The 17,483-nt window shown below is 39.9% G+C and overlaps 1 protein-coding gene across 1 annotated transcript in view; it reads right to left on the bottom strand.

Annotated features, from left to right (window-relative positions):
• Positions 1-1,522: 1,522 nt before the first annotated feature.
• Positions 1,523-17,483, bottom strand: part of LOC137284150 (serine-rich adhesin for platelets-like) — a 57,389-nt gene continuing 41,428 nt past the window's right edge. The window contains exons 10-13 of the mRNA XM_067815839.1: positions 13,658-16,573; positions 12,012-13,330; positions 6,788-6,880; positions 1,523-4,120 (exon numbers count right to left, since the gene is read on the bottom strand). Of these exons, the coding sequence (XP_067671940.1) occupies positions 4,114-4,120; positions 6,788-6,880; positions 12,012-13,330; positions 13,658-16,573 (4,335 nt within the window). The 3' untranslated portion in view covers positions 1,523-4,113. The remainder of the gene's footprint in view (positions 4,121-6,787; positions 6,881-12,011; positions 13,331-13,657; positions 16,574-17,483) is intronic.

Here is a 17,483-nt window from a genome sequence, read left to right as displayed (position 1 = left end):
CGTGCATGGCATGCTGTACTTCCCAGGCCAAAGTGTAACTCACTAACTATTACTGAAAACTGGAAGTATATGCCCACTACAGAAGCAAAGACTATGGCATCAACTGGAAATAAAGTAACCATATGGGCATCATGGGGTTGACTACTTTTCAAAAAGATTATGAAAGCTTGTTAGTGGGACTTTTGAAGCTGAGGAGAGGTGTTCTGTCATCAGGATTTGTATCAGTGCAGAAACACATTTTAGTCCAAGGTGACTGTAACTGCTGTCTTAGCGCAAACTTAAGGTACACTTAGCACGACTTTTTGTTTTGTACAACAGCACCCAGATATTCACAGTCAAGAGTTATCATTGCAGATGTATGCCAGGTTTAGGTGTATTTCTTGTATTGATGCACTCATGTAATGGTAATATTGTTTGCGGTCATGTTTGTGGGAACAAACATGATTATCTTACCTCGTACATAAATGTCGTTTTCTGATTGTCTAAGCGCTCTTCTCTTATTTTCAATGTAACCCACTTACAAGTATGGTACATTTCAGTGTAACCCACAGTCAATGGCAAGTCATTCGGTACTTCATAGTAATACTTTATAATTCGATTAACACTGAATCACTCATGGCAACTCATTTAGTCCTTCGTGATTGTACTTCTTTATCTTGAATAACATTGAATCATGGAAACTTCTGATGTTTTGCAAATGCAAATCGATGAAAGAGAGAGAACTCTAAATCTGTTTTTCTTGTGTCATCTGCAAGATCTAGTGATAGCTACGAAACATTCAAATGTAGTCCCTGTGACTACTAAGAATGGGAATTACACAGTGTGTCTTTACTCAGACAATACCTACAGGAAAAACAGCAAGGAGCAAGATTCAAACTGTATGATTCACACAGGTGATCTAAAGTGCATAATTCAATACCCATGCTTCAAACAGTCCAAAATTAACATTGATGTGTTCAGTAATTTGAATACATTGCTCACTGGTCCTTCAGCAGCCCATGCGTTGATGTATTAATGACGTCTGTTTATGTTCCCTCGCCCTGCTCATTTCTGATATCATGTGGGTGCTTTAATGATAATTCTATCCACTTTAGCTGTAATGGTCTATAGTAAACTTTGTCCATTTCAGTACTGATCAGCAAGAGACCTGTCGAGTCATATAACCAGCAAATACTGGAAACAAGCATGGGAAATTTTGGAAAAGACTTAACAGTACTGTGTCATTTTACGATAAAAATGTAATATGCCATGTTAAAAGAATGCTATCTCTCAAAGTTACAAGGTCATATCTACAGTGTTTACTACAAGGTGTATCTGCTATTGCACAGACTGTCTGTCTGCAGGTGACAGGTATAGATACCCTACAAGCAGTGGCAGTGTAATGTGTACAAAACATCACTTCCTGAAGTCTGGTGGCTAGACATGAAGGTTCCTTAACCAGTTTCTACACCTGATATATTGACAGTTGTAGATAGTACAGATGCAGCAGCAGCGTCCTTGTACACAGAAAACACACAGACAATTTAGTCAAATACATTTTATATATCCAATGCATTGATGTTATATCACAGAAGTTTATCTAACAAATTATGAAAATACAATCAAAGAATCTTCCCATGCTATAGTGCTGAACATCACAAAGGGAAGTGTCGAAGGCAGTAGCTCAAACAACATACTACACAGCTAATTTGCTACAAAACACTACTGGGTAAGAAAGGGCGCTATTTGATGACAAATCCTATTTCTTCAACTGTCATTGTACATGTGTACTGTTAGTTAGTCAGTTAGGAAAGAGAGCAATAGAGAAACGTCAGCTGACACCGTTGTTGTTTGATCCTTTTCACAATGACTGGTGACTAGATGATCAGATAGACACTTGTACATTTTCCTCTTAAACATTACATACTTTGTGAACTAAAACATTTCCTTGTTGTCAAACATACTTATGAATTATTTCCATTCCATGATACACCTTATATATGCTAGACTTACAAACAGGTAAATTTTGTGTGATTTTTTCATGACAAATCTTATTAAAAAGGAAGCAAGTAAACGTGTTTAATCTTCTAATAACATACAGTAAAGTGTGTTGTAAATTGCTTAACACTGAAGGTCACAGGAGGACATGGCTATCCTACCCAGTTTTGAGCCAACTCACCCTTAATACGTTCACATCATACAGAGTGTCAGACAGCCATGGTCTATTGTCCTCAGGTATGATTCAGTTGTGGAGTAAAGTTCGATAATAGACGTACTTTTATCATTCATGAATTAAGCATATTGTGGACTTAACCAAGTGGAAAGGTTTACATATCAATTTAGATTACAGACTACTGTTAAGTCAATATAATTATGAAATTCTAAGAGTAACAGTGCCTTTATATAGTGCACTTGAATACCTACTGATACTATTGGCTAAACACCCATCACAGCACCAGTTGAGAGATGACACACCATACTGCTGTTTCTTATACAAGTAAGCAGGTGAGAATGTAAACACAAACATATATCTGAGAGCTATAAGTTTTAGATGTTATCAAGTTGTGACCTAAGAGACTTATGTTTTACACCTGAGAGCTACAGGTGTCACACAGTATACAGCTGAGACCTGTAGGTGTCACAAGGTATACAGCTGAGAGCTACCTTGAATAAAGTCGGCAATATTCCAGCTATATTATCTGGGAGAGTGAATAGTCAGCCATGGATTACAACTGACACACAGGCTGGCTTACATTCTCTTATCTTGATAGTTTAAATACATGTCCAATCAAGAGCTGTGAATACAAAAATCCATCTTTTGGTTTAACACTGTCAACCTGGATGACTTTCATACAGATTCATTTTTTTCATTCTAACAATGTCAATACCAAACTTCAGCAAGGCTAGCCATTGCTGAATCTATGTACAGTGTTCAGCAATTATCACAGATAATAAGAGGTCTACATATGACATATAAATATATACAAATAAATAGTGTATAACAAATCACAAGAAGCAGTTAATAACATTTTTCTAAAGCAAGTTATTATGAATTCAGCATTTCCTCTCAAATTCTCATAATCGTGTTAAAGAATAACTGGTTTACTTGGCAAAAAGCTATCCAACCTGTGTGATACGAGACATAACAAACAGAAATCTTACTAAGTAGTGTCTCTGCATGATACAGATGGCTGTATGTCACAGTGCTTCACAGATGTATGGCATGGAAGTCTTGTAGGGGAAGGCCAAGGCCAAAACTGCATGCTGTTGGATCACAGCCAAGCGGAAAACAAAGTTTTGGAAAGTAAACGCAAATGCTGATCCATGAACATTTTGGGCACAAATTCAGCCTCAATACAATCAATACTGTTTTCTTAAATGCTGCACAGACAGAGAAATATTTCTTGGAAAAAGTATAAAGACATCAACAGGACTTGCGTCACTGTGGAATTCTGTAGGAATTCAAACACAACAACTTGACACCTGCATCAGTGTATGGACGGAATCATTTCTTGTAGATCACAGAGAAAACACAACTAGACTTACAACAATCCTACATGACTGAAGTACTAATACTGTATGAGACTAGGTACATAATACTGTAATACTGCTATAGTGGTAACACTGAACTTAGGGATTTCAACAGTCTTCTTCCAGCCACCTTTCAACCATCACAACTAATTACCACAAATCTGCTGAAGAAATTATGCAAAACCTTTCAATTTTCTTTCACTAACCCTTCAGAAGACAAAAACACTACATGGTCACTAGGAGTCACCCTGAGAGTTTGTATCCCTAGTGATTGTGAAGAATTATTAATGTGACCTATCCATCTCTGTGCACCTAAACTGTCTATGTCACTGTATCACGTCATGTCACTCCTTTGAAAACAACGAAAACTCTAAGAAATAATAACCAACCAGTAGATGGAGTATAGTGTTAGGCCCATGTAGTGAGCATATATCACTCTCTGGCTTCATTTGTGGAATTATTTCTTTTCTAAATTACAAAGAAAGTTCCTGTGACTGGACACATCCTTTGAAAATGTAATGGTGTAACTTATTTCTTCATAAGTATATCTGTCCTCAGTCTTGAGCTGTCAGGGCATCACACCAGCTCCAGCACAGCCGAGCTTCAAAATCTGAAAGACACAAATACAAAATCAATACTCAGTGGCATATCACCAACATTGTTATATTGCGTAAACAGATTGCATCAACTCCACGAGTGTACTCACACCAAACAATGTCCACACAAATACAAAGACTTTATGAAGAAGTTTATGAAAATATTTCATAGAGTGACTAGTATTCAACTAAGACACTAACAGCCCCTGTCATGTGTGTAAGGCCACTCTTTTTTAATAAAACGGATTGTGGACCTGCCATCCCTAAATTTCTTGAAATCAAATAGAAAAAAAAATGGAAATAGCCATTTTTTTTCACACTGACTGTACAAATATTTGATTATTATTCTGCGAACGCTACTTGGGAGAAAAAAGTGGAATAAAATGCAGCATATTTGTTTGCAATTATTTCACCTCATTTAGGAAATATTCACTGACATGGTGTTGATGTCATGAACAAGTAAGAGTTACACACCGCTGACTACAGCGCCCTCATGTCATCTGCAAGTGGCATGGAAGGAAATATGATAGGGAATCTGACAGGTTTTAGTCTTGATCCACATTTAACTTTGATGACAGGCAGGCATGCATGCACAAAGCTTCTAACCTTTATCTCCTGGGAGCATAATAGAATTTCAAGGTGCATGGAAAATTCAAAGGGAGCACTGCGTGATTCGTTTGAAAGTTCTACACATCAGTGATACACGGTAACACTGCTAGGAGTATTTTCGCAGTTGTAAGATGCAATTGTAGCAGATAAATATTGGTTTCTAATGATGTTTTTTCTGTACACTCTGCGATAAAGATCATGAATGGTCAAAATCTTGCATGTGACCTAAGGCAGCCAATCATATTACAGCAAATGGATACCGAAGTTGTAAAGGAAAACTGGAAATTTGGACGAAACTTTTGAGTAAAATCAAGCTATTCCGAATGTGTTCAGCAAACAATCACCACATATACGTTATGGAACTAAGAGTACGCGTCATGCTAGGTTATGACTTGTGACATAATGTTTCATGCAAATATTTTAGCACTGAATATACTAAAGGTCACATGCAACCAAAAAATCAAACATAATTAAAACACATTTATCACATATTTATGACATATAATATACATTGCTCCTTTTAAAAAAACAAACAAACACAATTATAAGCATACAATCGCGATTCAAAAGTGCAATATTTTGTACTTAGGCTTACTTCCCCCGAAACGAAGCCCTCGGGAGACCGAACCCAGTCATAGCTGGTGGATATGCCCTCAAGTGTAACGACGGCTTCCGATTGGCTGTTTCATTTGCTAATATGCTGAGGGTTCATTGTGTGTACACAAAGATGATCTGTTTGATGGGCATTTTAGAAGTATAGCCAGTCACAAGAAAGTAAGATTCTTTATGGATAACAACTTCTTTTTGTGTACTTGATGCGTCGTTTCAGTATGGATTCATATACTGTTGTCAAACAAAATCATATACACTAAAGGAAGTCATTATCCATGAAGAATGTATATAGAGATGTTGGGTTTGGAAAATACATGTTCTCTGAATTTGCGCTCAATCCAATAAAAAATCATGTCAGTAGAGATGGTAAACTACTGCGTGGCTGGAATCTGTCATTCGTCCAAGTACAAAGCAGTACTTTCTGTCAGATCCAGTCATCCGAAAAAAATGAATGTAGTTTGTTTGCAACCCACACACATAAAACATGTCATGTGTATCACACATGCCTAATTACATAATGTGGCAGAGACGGGACTTGGGTGCACGAGTCATAAATCAACTTATTTTCTTTATGTCATATAGTCTGATAGGTGTTAAGTTCAAATTGCACGTGGTCAATGATTGAAGCTGTGTATTGCATGTTGTCTTTAGCAGACAGGCAGACAGACATATAGGTGTGAATAAACCAGTTTTTCCCCCAGTGCTGGGGGGAATTTAGTGAAACGTTTGAACTCCGATTTCGCGGGCTTTTTTTTCTTTGCGTTTTTTTTTCAACTTTATAGGTTCAATTGGCATTTTTGATGATTTGTTTCAGTAAGTGCATACCGAAAGGTACCAGAATCTGCAAAGTTGTGTTTTACGTTGCATGTGACCTTTATGCGTGAAGTCCGAAAACTGAGATGTCACTTAACTTATGTTACCAAAAAGATAGCACCAAAAAGATAGTAATTTAGAATTTACATTTTGATACCCTATATGAGTACAGGTGTTGATTTTATTCACAGTTTACTCAGTTTGTTTGATTATTTCCTTGAAACATTGTTTTAGTACTTTTGCTCATTGACAGCTTTGATGCGAACCCATTGCCGAAGGATGTGTTACAGAATCTTTATCATTTTGAAAAAACATTGAGAAAACTAGTCTTTAATTTTAATTCTGTCAATAATTTATGGTCATTTGAAAAGTAATAAGTATTTACAGTTATTGCGAAAATTGACAGATTAAATTAATGAATCCATACTTGCAATGTTGAGACCTGATATATCAAAAACATTTTGCCTATTAGTGTCTTTTTATATTTCCCATCTACTATTATTTTCATACGTCAAGTCCACCCTCTTAAAAAAGAATTGAAGAGATTTTTTTTCCCAGCCTCCGACTATGCACTTCAGTTGAAACAATCTGTAATCCTAGGGTGGCCTAATGGAGGATGACCTGTACCCCTCTAAAGTACAACTTACGTGTCCATCATGTCTGCCCTCTGCCCTGTATACTTCTCAATGAGGTGGTCAGCATAGCGCCGCTGGGCATCGCTCAACACTGTGGGCTCTAGGCTGCAACAGAGTCATGGCTGTCAGTGCATGTCACAGATGACAGCATCACAGACACAGGAGGTCATAGAATTGCAGTCAGATCAGGGAGTCACATATATATATAAGAAGTCGCAGCACCACAGTCACAGACACAGGTAATCACAGAATAGCTGCTAGATCAGTGAGTCACATATATAGGAAGTCACACCACCACAATCAGAGACACAGGTAATCGCGGAATGACCGTCAGATCAGAGAGTCATGTATATACATAGTCGTAGCACAACAATTACAGACACAGGTAGTCACAGAATCAGTCAAATCTGAGAGTCATGTATAGAGACAGTCGCAGCACCACAGTCACAGACACAGGTATTCAAGGAGTCACAGTCAGATCAGAGAATCACAGACACAACTAGTCACAGAATCACGGTCAGATCAGAGAGTCACAAACTTAAGTAGCCAGTGCATCATAGATCAGAGAGTGAGAGGCATGATCAGGTAGCGACAGCATATAGGCCTAAACTACTACAGGTTGTTGTTGATGGATGTCAGCTGGCTGACACAACAGTGGCCCTGACTGCATCACAGGACATACCCAGCAATAGGTCTAAACACTACAGATAATACAGGTTGTCCATAGATGTCAGCTGGCTGACACAACAGTGGCCCTGACTGCACCACAGAACATACCTAGCAATAGGTCTAAACACAACAGATACTACAGGTTGTCCATGTACTTTGCCAGATTCTCATGTTACAAGTTCAAGAAGGCTGTACATGCACTAGGTTTCAACTGCATTTCCTGGAATACACAGCCCTTGATTTAGATATGGAAGTTATATTAGCATTGGTGAGACTGTTGTTTGTTGAGTTCAAGTATCACAGTGCATAGACAGAGTTCCAGAGGTGAGTCAATTACAAAATCACACAACTGATGAGGCAGTGGAAATAATAACTCTTACAACTTACATCATTGAATTACACATATTACAAGTAAAACTTATGTCCAGCATCATCTGTCTGGAGCAATATGCCAAGCTGACAAAAAACATAAAAAGGTTGTTATAGTTGCTTTGATGTCTAGTCTTCTAATAATAATAAAAATAATAATAATAAAAAATAGACTATTTCAAATAAACAAATTTACAATCAAACCACAGTTGTAATATACCTCTTAACATTCTCACAAATGAAGGATTGACATATTATGTTTGACAAATAAACATGTAAAATTAAATCAGGGTATTTCTTATTTTCTAATAAAATCATGATTAAAAAATAGTAAATATATAATAAACGGAAGAAATTCACATCTAAAAGATATGAACAGAGAATTTCAGGACAGACTGAAAGATGAGAGAACACATGGCTTCAACCTTCTGGATTACACAGCATGCTGGCAGTCTTGCAGGGTAGGAGTTATCCCCCTTCGACTATCCATGAAAAGTTATCACTTGAGCTGAGTGAATACTGTGTACTGCAGGTGCGCATCATGACATCTGCATCAGCAACAGCACTGCAAGTTTGGACTAGAATATGGCATGAATCACCAGGTCACCTGACCACCCAGTCTATCACTGTCTAGTCAGCAGACAAGCACAGGTAGCCTGAGACCATGTCTCTCATGGGGGTTACCAAGGGACAGACACAGTACATCTCTAATCTACGCAAATGAAGTAAGAAGGAAGCCAAGGTCAAATAGATCATAGTAGCAGCTGACTCACACTACCAATGTACATACTCACCCCAGTTTCTCAGTAATTTCAGCTATTCGGTCGTTTATTTCATCTTTTCCCGATTCTTTTGCTTTTCTGTTCAATCAATAACCTTTCTTCAATCAATAACCTTTCTTCAATCAATAACCTTTCTTCAATCAATAATCATTCCAGCATACACTACTGCATTGTGTTGCACTAACAAACAAAGCCTTAAACATCAACAGTGTCATGTACCTGTCCCTAACATAAACCATCAACAGTGTCTTGTACCTGTCCCTACCATAAACCATCAACAGTGTCTTGTACCTGTCCCAGTGTTAAATATCAACAGTGTCTTGTACCCACCCCAATGTTAAACATGAACATTGTCTTGTACCTGTACCAGTGTTAAACATGAACAGTGTCCCTACCTTAAACCATCAACAGTGTATTGTACAAACCCTGATGTCCTGCCCTGATGTTAAACATCAACAGTGTCTTGTAACTGTCTGCACCTTAACCCATGAACAGTGTCTTGTACCTGTCCCCACCCTAAACCATCAACAGTGTCTTGTACCTGTCCACACCTTAAACCATGAACCATGTCTTTTACTGTTCCTTCCTTAAAGCATCAACAGCTTCTTGCTGTACCTGCTCTGATGTTAAGCATCAACATTGTCTTGTACTTGTCGCAATGTCAAACATTAACAGTGTCTTGTATCTTCCCTGATGTTAATCATCAACAATGTCTTGTACCTGCCTCAATGTTAAATATCAACAGTGTCTTGTACCTGTCCACACCTTAAACCATGAACCATGTCTTTTACTGTTCCTTCCTTAAACCATCAACAGCATCTTGTACCTACAAGTGCCTTGTACTTGTCGCAATGTTAAACATCAACAGTGTCTTGTATCTGACCAAGTGTTAAACACCAACAGTGTCTTGCAAGTGTCCCCACCTTAAACCATCAACAGTGTCTTGTACCTCTCCCAGAGTTAAATATCAACAGTGTCTTTTACCTGCCCCCACATTATACCATCAACAGTGTCTTGTACCTTCCCCAGTGTTCAACATCAACAATGTCTTGTACATTCCCCGATGTTCAACATGAACAGTGTCTTGTACCTTCCCAATGTTCAACATCAACAGTGTCATGTACCTTCCCCAATGTTCAACATGAACAGTGTCTTATACCTTCCCCAGTGTTCAACATTAACAGTGTCTTGTGCCTTCCCCAATGTTCAACATGAACAGTGTCTTGTACCTTCTCCGATGTTAAACATCAACAGTGTCATGTACCTTCCCCAAAGTTCAACATGAACAGTGTCTTATACCTTCCCCAGTGTTCAACATTAACAGTGTCTTGTACCTTCCCCAATGTTCAACATGAACAGTGTCTTGTACCTTTTCCGATGTTAAACATCAACAGTGTCATGTACCTTCCCCAATGTTCAACATGAACAGTGTCTTATACCTTCCCCAGTGTTCAACATTAACAGTGTCATGTACCTTCCCCAATGTTCAACATCAACAATGTCTTGTACCTTCCCCAATGTTCAACATGAACAGTGTCTTGTACCTTCCCCAGTGTTCAACATGAACAGTGTCTTGTACTTGCCCTAATGTTAACACTAGCAATGTCCTGTTCTGTCCCTCTTGCTTTTATAACATGAGTAATGTCCTTTGTCTTGACTTGCACCGCAATGTTGGCTAGCCATTGTCCAGGTGCGTCCCTAGTAACAACATATTGTTATCTTCCTTGCTGGCACTGTTTGTAAACAAACGCTAGATGATACAATTTGGCGTTGCAATGTTCCTGTTATAGTCAATACCTCCAGAAACCCATGCCATCACTAAGCAAGAGTTGCAATCTATCCACAATGTACAAAAATCACTCTTTCCACGCCACTAGCGCCACAGTATTGTGGAGGTGTCACTTCAGTGCAGCTCATATTATGACCGTCACTGACCACAAGAAGGCATATATATTGTCTCTCTCTTTTTATCAGTGAGTTGGCAATTCTGAGATAGAATGTATGGGACATGCCAACCAGAATAAACTAGTACAAATTCACCGTCTCTTCTCCCATTTTCTACTTGCCCTGTCTTGATGCTAGCGACCGCTGGGACCCAAGAGTCCACCATGGCACTTCCAAGCAGCAATCATGACATTGCGTTGACTTCCACCTGAGAGAGGTCAGCGACAAAAATGCAGTAACTTCCAGGCCACAAACGCCACTTCTGTAGCAGTGTACCATAAACAATCCCCACATTCACTACAGCTGTGTTTACCGGTTGTAGGATATCGACATGTCTACAGCAACCTCTCGTTTAGTCTAATGCGAGGGCCATCTTCGAGGCTTGTGCATTCTGCCCTAGCCTCAAACAACCTCAAATTGACGATAGCTTAATGGTAACAGAGTAGCAGCTGCTTACACTGGTATGTTTTTTTGAGATTTCCTTAATACTAATGTAACAAAAATTGACACTGAATGACAGTGTGGATTCTGAACATTTGATTGCACCACTTTTTAGGGGGACTGTCTGCACAAGGTGACATGACCGTTCAAACACATGTAAGAGATCGCCGTTTCAACTGCCATTTAGCTTAATTAGTATAAATGTTCTATTTCAGTTTAAAACCCTTGCACAGTACTAGACCGAATGTTTTGTGCTGAATGCAATGATATGAATCAAAACATTGTAGGCTCACAAATAAAAAAGGCATAAACACATAATCGGACATCATTTTGATTGTGTCATTCTTTCAGTCCAGATTTAAAGCATTCAGTGATGGTGCTCATCATGATACATTCATTACCATGTGTTTGCAAGTTTGATATGGAGATTTATCATGTGGCTGAGTTAAATATCAAACGAGAAATATCAAACGAGAATGAACGCACGGTAACTTTAATTCCTTTCTCCACCTGAAACCACCATCAGTCTTGTAGCTAACCCACATCCCCCAACCCTCCACCTATCTCTACAACAAGTCATGCCTTCTAAATCCACCTGAAACCACCACCACAGTCTTGTATCTAACCCACATCCCCTAACCTCCTCCTGTCTCTACAACAAGTCAAGCCTTCTTCCACCTGAAACCACCACCAGTGTCTTGTACCTAACCCACACTGATGTTTTAACTTGTGAGGTGTAGCAAATCCAACCTTGCCAACTCAAAATACCATACCAATCCCAAATCAAGATATTAGATCACATTACATGCACACTAGTACACAGTCCATAGATTCTGTATATTTTCTGCTTAATACGTTAGCTGAATGATAACCAGAACCATGCAAGAATCACTCAAAATAGGCATTACACACCAAAACTGTTGGAATAATAACTGCATATCATCTGGAATCTGCCTAAGAAGCTAGCAATGCATCTAACTATTAATGACCACATGAAATATCTAACAGCTAACGGGCAGAAAAATACTTACAGCTGTAGTTGGTACCAGGACTTTGCTCGAGAGTAGCCTGCTTTCAGGTTTGACTCTCTCCCTCCATCAAGCTCATCATTCAGTTTTGTTGTAACACGCCGAGCACTGGATGACCTTCCATACAATGGTCTGCGGAGACCTGACTTTGTTTCCATGGTAGCATTGTTGCTAGGTGACAGTTTTGTTGGAGGTGAATGAGACCGGCCATATCTCTGCAGGACAGGGCTACAGCTTCTCTCTCGCAAATGGTTTAATTGTTCCGTCTTCCCATTTTTTAGGATCCCTTTCTTAGAGCTTGGACTCTTCCTGTTCTGCATGTCATAAACTGAATTATAGGACACATTGAGTCGGCCTGATGACTCCTTCCGATCATGGTGAGGTTGTCGCAATGTCTCCTGCATGCTCTGAGACAGCCGCTCTGTAACGTCTGAGGCTGGGCGCTGGTAGGTGGTTGATGAGGATTCAACAACTGTTTCTACCATGTCTTTTCCTGTGCCATAATTCTGACTAGATTCATATCGACTCAAATCATCAGTGTAGTTGTCTCCATGAAGACTATCTCGATGCTGCCTCTGAAGTAAATTCTCTCTGAAACTTCCAGTTTCCCCAAATCCTTTTCTTGAAATCCTGTACGAGTCCTCTGCATCATAATCAGAATAACTGAGTTTGGTTGGATACTGCTGCAAATCTGAGTAGTCAACAAAGGGAATAGGGGACAGCCTGTGATCCAAGGCTTCTCTCTGCTTGTCTCGGTAATACTGGACTTTTCGGTGTGGGTAGATCTCCCGGAAGGATGAGGGGACACCTGGAGACTGCATCATTTCCTCTGTGCTGTAGCCTGTGTCTTTACTATCAAGGGTACTTGACATGTTCAGTGAAGAGTTGAGCTTCACAGGGCTGGAATCCAGTTCACTGTTCCATGTACTTGTGCGTCGATGGACTCGCAGTGAAGAGTCCACGTTTTCCCGACTTGGAGAGATATAGTCATCAATCCTGGACCTTCTAGTAGGAATTTTACTCATGTCTGGCCTTGATGAACAACCCATACTTGAAGTCCTAGAACGGCTTGCACTTGAAGGTCGAGATGATGGCTGACTGCTTGTCCCTCTCCTTATTTCTCTGTCCACCTCATCACAGGCTCCTTTCTCTGTGTAGTGGCTTATGATGTCAGCTACCTTGGACTTCTGATTGCTGACATGGAGGGCATTGATCTCATCAAACAATTTGGACCTCTCTTGTCTCACTTCCTCCAGGCAGGTTCTCAACTCCTTGATAGTGCTCTGAGCTTTTTCCTGGTTAAACTGCATCTCTTCAAAGTCCTGAAAATAGATTCCCAACATATATTCAGATCAGTTTGAATTTGAAAGATGCTGAATGAATAATGCATAAATAAATCTGCATTCAGATTTGTGCGACAATGAATAAGACTTCAAAAGGGAAATGATTCTTGTGCAAATCATGTGCCTGCTAAAAGTGCGAACAGTAGCCCCTTTTATTTTCAACTTATAAAGATACTGGATGATATAGTGTTAGTTTTTCAGTTACTACACCCTTATCATTTATGGGGGTAAAGATAAAATTTCACATTTTCTGAAATCCAAGTAATCTGCTTAGAATTAAGATATTAATATATGAGAGATAGTCACCTGTCTAAGAGAATCATTTTGACTCTCCACTTGAGATAGATTCATCCTCAGACTTTGATTGACCTGTTTAAGGTCCTCTAAAGGTCTCAGTTCCCCAAGGGCTTTGTTAAGTGCTGCACCTGTCTCTTGTAGTTCCATCCTCATCTGGTCTGACTCAGCACGAGCCTTGAATACAGAGTCTTCCATGCTTTTCACTCTGGCCCCCAGCTCCTCAGACTTGTGACGTGCATGCTCCAGGTTGCTACGAAGTTCCATATTCTCTGCTTGTGACTTTGACAGATGTCTCCGGCAGTCATCAAGAACATCATTTGTCTTGAAAAGCTTTTCTGACACATCAGCTTTTGCATTCCTTAACTTAGCCTGCAAGATGTCATTTTCCACAATACAACTAGCAAGTGCCTGTTTTAACTCAATGACATCTTCATCTGAAAGCTCCCTCATAGCAATGAGATTCTTCCATCTGTCTTGTCTCTCGGGTTCCAAGCCCTTCACAATGCTCAGCTTGTTACCCCAGATCTCCTGAGTGACACTTCTCACAGGACTGCTGTAGCCAAGACTAATGGCCCGCGTCTGATCATCAGGGTCAACAGACTGATGGCTCCCAGCTCGAGGACTATCCCCAGGTTCATGAAGGGTCAAGCCTCCTCTCTGAAATCCTCGTACAGGAGACAATCTATCTCTTGAAGGACCATGAGATGGTGAAGGTGTTCTTGGACTATACTGTGTCTGGTAGTTTTCAACCATATACATGGAGTCCATAGTGCTCGCGTATCTACTGGGACTGACCCCATGTGTACTGTCAGGTACAGACCTCTCAATGTATCTGTCACTGGACCCATTAAATCTGTCAGGTGATATTCGATCTCTCAGTTTATTTTCTATATCTCTCTGTTTTTCTAGTGTAGGACTTAATGATCTGCTTCTTGTGCAGTTGGGACTGTTCCTCCTTACTTCTCCCTCATACCTGCTGCCTGTCTGGGAAATCCTCCTTGGTAAATCTGGGGACTTTCTTTGTCTTGTATAGATAGGACTAAGTGACCTGCTTCTTGAAGACTCAAAAACCATGTGACCATTGTGTTCATGTATATCACTGAACTGACTCAGAGGGTCAATTTTTGTCCCCGTTAACTGTAAAGTAGGGGTTGTTCTTTCCCCCCGAGAAATGGATCTGGCCACTGGACTGCTTTCTCCTGAGCCTTCAATTGTTTCAATCTTGTATTTCAGTTCTTCTATCTCTTTACACAGCACCTCAATAAATTTGGCTTGAGCTAAAGAATCTATCCTGCTTCCATCAACAGGCAAATCCCTCCCTCCTCTGGATCTCTCCCAAGCCTCCCTGCGAGGCAAGTGACTATAGCTGCTATCAGAGTCATACAGATGGTCTTCATCATGCAAGTCTGGCTTGTGTTCCAGGAGTCTGTGTGGAGAGACAACAGTTGGGGAGCCTAGTCGTGGGCTTGAAGCAGTATGTCTCCCTGGTGTCCTGCGCAGTGGAGATCTCCTTCTAATGGTTTCTGATCCTGAAACAGACAAATCCTGTAAATGTCCGCTGGATGGAGAAGTGTCTTGTTTCACTTCTTCACCAAGTCTTTGAGAGACAGCTGATTCATCTCTTCCTTCTGTTCTTGGGTCATAGACATCCTTAAAATTGGTCTGGTCTTTCTTGTCTTGGGTCCGTCTACTTCGGAAACCTTCTTTTGGCATATTGTTGTCAACTGCAAGACGAGCTTTCTTTATGTTATCCAGCAGTGTAAGAACATCAGGAGGTTCACCTGATTTGTTTAAAATATCCAACCTCTGAGGGTCTATACTGGACAGCAATGATTTGAGATTGGGAAACATAGGGTGAGACTGAAGATCACTGATTTTAGTTCCACTCATGCTTGCCAAGTTAACATCTGAGGTAGATGCACTTTTCTCTGTAGAGGCAGTAAGTTTGGATGATTGATTATCGGGTGTATATGTTCTTCTATCCTGTACCATACCACCTTGCCTGGCTTGCTTGTATTTTGTCATTGAATCTGGCTGACTGTGAGATTTGCTTCGAAACATGTTCTCGGAGGGTCTTCCCCTTTCTCGATCCAACAAAGATTTGTGTACAATGCTATCATGTAAACTTGGTCTTGATTCATGGGACCTTGATCTTGACCTAGAACTTGATCTTGACCTTCCACTAAGACTCTCTAGGTCAAGGTCACTTTGGGATCTGGAAGACTGGATGATATCTGATGAGCTTGAGGGTCCCTGAGACAGCCTATCAAGTGTCTCCTCCCACTGCAGGAAGTAATCCTTGGGTCTTTTGATCTTAATAACTCCTGATGTTTTCTCAGATCTACCATCAGTTATGTTCCCACTCTTGGAATTCAAGGGAGATCCAAAGGATGCTGGAAATGGTTTTGCATCTTTCTCGATGCTTTCAGCTGAAGAACATCTTGAAGCTTCTGCCTGCAAGTCATCTAGTCTGTGTGTCAGTGTGTCTACGTCCTTGTCCGCTTCATTCTCTGACTGGGGCATGTGTTCATACACTCGCTGACTGATTGTCTCCTTCAACATACTCTCTCCATCCGAGTTCAAGGATATTGGGCCATCATCATTAGGAGAATGATTAAGCACATTTCTTTCACTATGGACTGACACAAGGGACGATGATGACATCCAGTCAGAAAGCTCTTCTGCAGATCCATGCTTCCTGGCAGCAAAAGCAGATGGTCCTTTTCCAATACTGTTGGACTTGTATGAAGAAACTGACATGGGTTTTAAGATGTAATCTGACTGCTTCTTCTTCATGTGGTCTGCCCTGCAGAGTTCACTGTCTGATGACACATATCTATCCTCCTCATCTTGGGCCTTGTACTGGGGGGAGGGGCTCTGGCTCCTCATGGCATTAGCCACCTCCAGGTTCATACCTCCCGGGGGCTGCAAGAACACACAACAACATCAATATGCTTCTGAAAATTTGTTGGCACCAACTTTAAGAGACTCACTCACTCACTCACTCACTCACTCACTCACTCACTCACTCACTCACTCACTCACTCACTCACTCACTCACTCACTCGTCTCACTCACTTGTCTCACTCACTTGTCTACTTGTAATAAAGTATCCCAGCAGTGGATTTTCTAATGCCTGGATTGTATAGTGACTGATACAATTTGATCCCATTTCTGTGCTTTAGACCTCGATATTTAATCATGTCATGTGCCAATATCATGTCTATTACCTATGATATTAAAGCACACATTTGATTCATCTAAATCCTTAAACTAAACAACCCTACCTTGGCATTGCTAGAAAAAAGCTTAAAATTTAAAATAAATAGGTATATACAGTTTCAACTTTAAGCAGCAAATGCTTATATGTATTTCTTATGCAACAATGAAGGTCCGTTTGTATCCTAAAAACCAGTGATGGCCCATAGTAATTTTCAGAAAATTAAAATTGCTACTACCTTGCTGTCGCCCATGTTTAGTGGCAGAAACCTATTTGTCATCATTCACTTTATGGTCAGTTAATGAATTTATAACAATCACCATTAGTGGTTACACCTCTCAGATTACCTGACAAAGGTTCCTGTTTGGCATTAATCGTGTCAAGTGGAATTATCAGTTGAGTTGTAAAAACAAACATCAATCAAAGGACTAACCAATAACATGCTGATTGACTAATTACCTTTTCTTGTCAAAATTTAGAGTTTATGTATGTGGATTTACTAATCTACCTAAAAACCTGGAAAGATATATATCATTTTTTCACATAGATAGATACATTCCTAGAACAAGGTAATAGCAGGACACGGCTGCTAAAACTTTAGATTGTTTAATTTTA

This window comes from Haliotis asinina, chromosome 5, assembly GCF_037392515.1.
Source record: "Haliotis asinina isolate JCU_RB_2024 chromosome 5, JCU_Hal_asi_v2, whole genome shotgun sequence".
Lineage (NCBI taxonomy): Eukaryota > Metazoa > Mollusca > Gastropoda > Lepetellida > Haliotidae > Haliotis > Haliotis asinina.
The sequence above is the reverse complement of the archived record's forward strand: the minus strand, read 5'-3'. Positions and strand labels throughout refer to the sequence as shown.